This window comes from Rhododendron vialii, chromosome 2a, assembly GCF_030253575.1.
Source record: "Rhododendron vialii isolate Sample 1 chromosome 2a, ASM3025357v1".
NCBI classification, from domain to species: Eukaryota; Viridiplantae; Streptophyta; class Magnoliopsida; order Ericales; family Ericaceae; genus Rhododendron; species Rhododendron vialii.
Window position 1 is genome coordinate 45,280,966 of NC_080558.1, and position 3,127 is coordinate 45,284,092.

General features: G+C 40.4%; 1 protein-coding gene across 1 annotated transcript; it reads left to right on the forward strand.

The window, feature by feature from the left end:
- LOC131317595 (late embryogenesis abundant protein At1g64065-like) lies at positions 1–2,266 on the forward strand. The gene is made up of 2 exons (XM_058347130.1): positions 1–937; positions 2,121–2,266. The coding sequence occupies exons 1-2, from the start codon at positions 241–243 to the stop codon at positions 2,264–2,266; spliced, it is 843 nt and encodes a 280-aa protein (XP_058203113.1). The 5' UTR covers positions 1–240.
- Positions 2,267–3,127: the final 861 nt, after the last annotated feature.

Consider the following 3,127-nt stretch of genomic DNA (forward strand, 5'->3'; position numbering starts at 1 on the left):
GCATGCCATTGATCGAGCGTATCGAAACCCGATTTATCAATTTTATTTCCTTTTCCTAATGTATTGTTTTGTTAGGTGCTTCGTGCTTGGCCGGGCCGACCTGAGATTGCCCAAAGTCCAATCTTCAATATATCCCACTATATAACAGTCTCTCTTTTTTCGAATGGACCAACTTACGTCATGTACAACAACTAATTTTTAAAAAGATCGATTCCGGCGTCCTCCACTGGGACACTCTATATGTATACTATGTCACCCACAAGGGTGCGCACACATATTGACGGCTCACAATTTTTCCAATCAGGTCAAGCAGAAATGATGGAACAAGGCACTCATCGTCCGGCCAATCCACAAATCTATGGCTGGACGGACGCAGGATTCGCGACTCCCAGACACTCGAAGAAGAGCAACAAGTGTTTGGTTTACTTCCTAACCCTCATCGTAATCCTAAGCATACTCGTGTTAATCTTCGCTCTGGCAATTTTACGCTGCGTCCAAGCCCCTCGCGTTGTGCTAAACTATGTTTCAATGCCGAATCTCTCAAAAATCAATGCTTCAACGCCTTCGCTTGACGGCACTTTGGTGGCCGAGATCGACATCACCAACAACAACTTCGGTTGTTTCGTATACGAGGACAGTTCGATTGCGTTCTTGTATCAGAACGTGACGGTTGGAGCTGCGAATGTTACCGGCGGGCGCGTCTTTGCCAGGGAGACGGGGAGGGTGGATGTTACGGCAAGAGCGATATCAAAGCATTTGTTGAAGGAGAGTCGGAATTTCAGTCGTGATGTTGGTTCAGGGCTTTTGGAGCTCAGAAGTTATGCTGAGTTCGTTGGAAGAGTTCATGTGGTGAGGATATTTAAGTTGAGGACGAGCAAATTGATGAATTGCACTATGACCCTACATTTGGCGAGCAAAGCAATCCAGGACTTGGAATGTTTGTGATTTTTTTCCAATATTGATTGATTACTTGATTGAATTTGGTTACAGATTTATTTGGCATTCCACCCTGTTTTTTCTAACTTTTTTACTTTATAATTTTATACGCGTAGTGATTTCCAGACTTTCTTTTTTGATAAATGCACTTCATTTTTAGTCCTTTAGTGAAATTTTTATTTATAATTTTTTCACTAATAAACAAAAAGTGGAGTTCATTTATCAAACAAGGAGTGTAAGAATCATTTCCCTTCTATATAATGAGACTAGCTGTCACAACCCAAACTCAAAGGACAAGAATCCGTGACTGGCCAGCGATTTTAGGATCATCCCGGGTCTTACTTAACTACCGCTCGTAAAATTCTTTCAAAATTACCAAGTTATAAAAATTGATAAGCAGAAGCATGAAAATACATTTAGAGCTATCTAACGGTGGAATCGACGTACATACTTGTCTCGCGGCATTAAAATTACAACACTATGGCCCCCAGCTACGACGCCACCAAAAATAGTTCTAATTATTGCATGCTAAATAGAATGTTTATTTCAACAGTAACATATCAATCACCGAACATCAAACCACACAATTAATTTGTTTATATATAATAAAATGTAAATTGTTCATGTATTTATTGACATTCGACCAAATAATTTTTTTGTACTTTAAGAAGAGTTCTACAAAATATGAAGGGATAAAATATGAAGAGGAGCCGATCCTGTAAATGCTTTATCTGTTAAAACAACTTAACTACAAATAATTCGCAAGCAAAGTTGTTCTTACGTTGGTATTTATTTTTTGTTTGCCGGTTCAGAAAATTCCATTGCCGTCAATCATATTTTCTTATTGTTTTAGGTAAAATCCTTGCCAACTTTGACATACGATGACACAGTTTTGTTTGAGTAAATAAGAGATAGAGAATAACCCACATTGTATCTATCGCGATTTATTACTTGTCGAGAGGGCCACATGACAATACATAATATTTCATGTATTTCTTTAATAATTTTCCTTCATCGACCCAAGTCCTTTTGTAATGTTTTCATTGCTGCTTGGTGAGAAATCACAGTCCTCTTTATGTCATGGTAGACAATCCATATAGGATAAGCCTATGGTGCACATCCCACGTGTGCCATAGCTTTCACCCATATTGAGATAGACGCCTGTTTTTCTATTTTTCTCTTAGTGTCTTTAGTCGACTGGGAAATGTTTGAAGTGCTAGAATGTGGATGTGTTTGTAGTGGTGGAATTTGGTTCCTTGCTGTATTTCAAGACTTCTCTGGAAGCAAACTTAGTGAAGTGAATGGATATGGAAGAAGAACAATAAAATGACTTTATTATTCTTCAAAGTAGAAGTCAATCGATGGTGAGAACACAATCGAGTTGACGGTTACGTTACAAGCTACTCCTAGAGCGAGAAAAGTAAAGTACGGATAAAAAGTAAAAGCTTTTGGGCGATTGAGTGGGGGTCAAAACATCTTCAGTCTTTGTATTTATAGGCTGCTACTTCTACTTGAAATTCAAACCAGATGGAATTCCTTCCTCTAATTTGAATTGAACTGTTACTTCCTTACTTCCTCATCTTGCTCCACGATCTGCATGAGGCAGTTATTTCTCTCATGATGTGCTCCTTCTTTAACTACCCAGTCTACCCATCATCACGTCTCTAACGGCCTGTTTGGCTAGGTCCTTAAGACCCCGCATAACCCTTTCCCGGATAAGGAGTCCAGGCCCCACTCTATCTCCTGTGTTTGAGAGAGAAAAAAAGTTCATCTTTTTCTCCCGGATTTGGTCGACGCCAGGATTACTTCTCCCTCTCCGCTCGGATTTGTAACGATGGGGGTAACCCTGTCGTTGGCTAATCCAGGTGTTTTGTGACGATTTTGCCCTCACAAATCTGGGTGAGGTGTCTTCCTCTATTCCTCTATGTAACAACAAAGAAGAAGAAGAAGAATAAGAGAGAGAGCTAAAGAGAGAGAGAAAGAGAGAGAGAGAGAGAAGTACTGTTCGTTTTAGGAGAAGTGGATGGAGAGAGGTAGAAGTTGTAGTGATGATCGGAGCAAGAGACGGATTGCCGGAGTGGTGATGATTGACGGCAGCGGCGGCGGACGGAGAAGACGAGGCGTTGCAGGGGATGGGGTTGAGAGAGTACTGTTTGTTTTTTTGTATTTGGGAAGAACAGCAAAGGGGCGT

What these genes read in the sequence shown, in the direction of transcription:
- LOC131317595 (XM_058347130.1), top strand. Translation starts at nt 241, where the DNA reads ATGTATACTATGTCACCCACAAGGGTGCGCACACATATTGACGGCTCA. An exon ending in AGCAATCCAGGACTTGGAAT is followed by an intron (nt 938 to 2,120) that starts GTTTGTGATTTT and finishes TTTTTCTCTTAG; the next exon opens with TGTCTTTAGTCGACTGGGAA.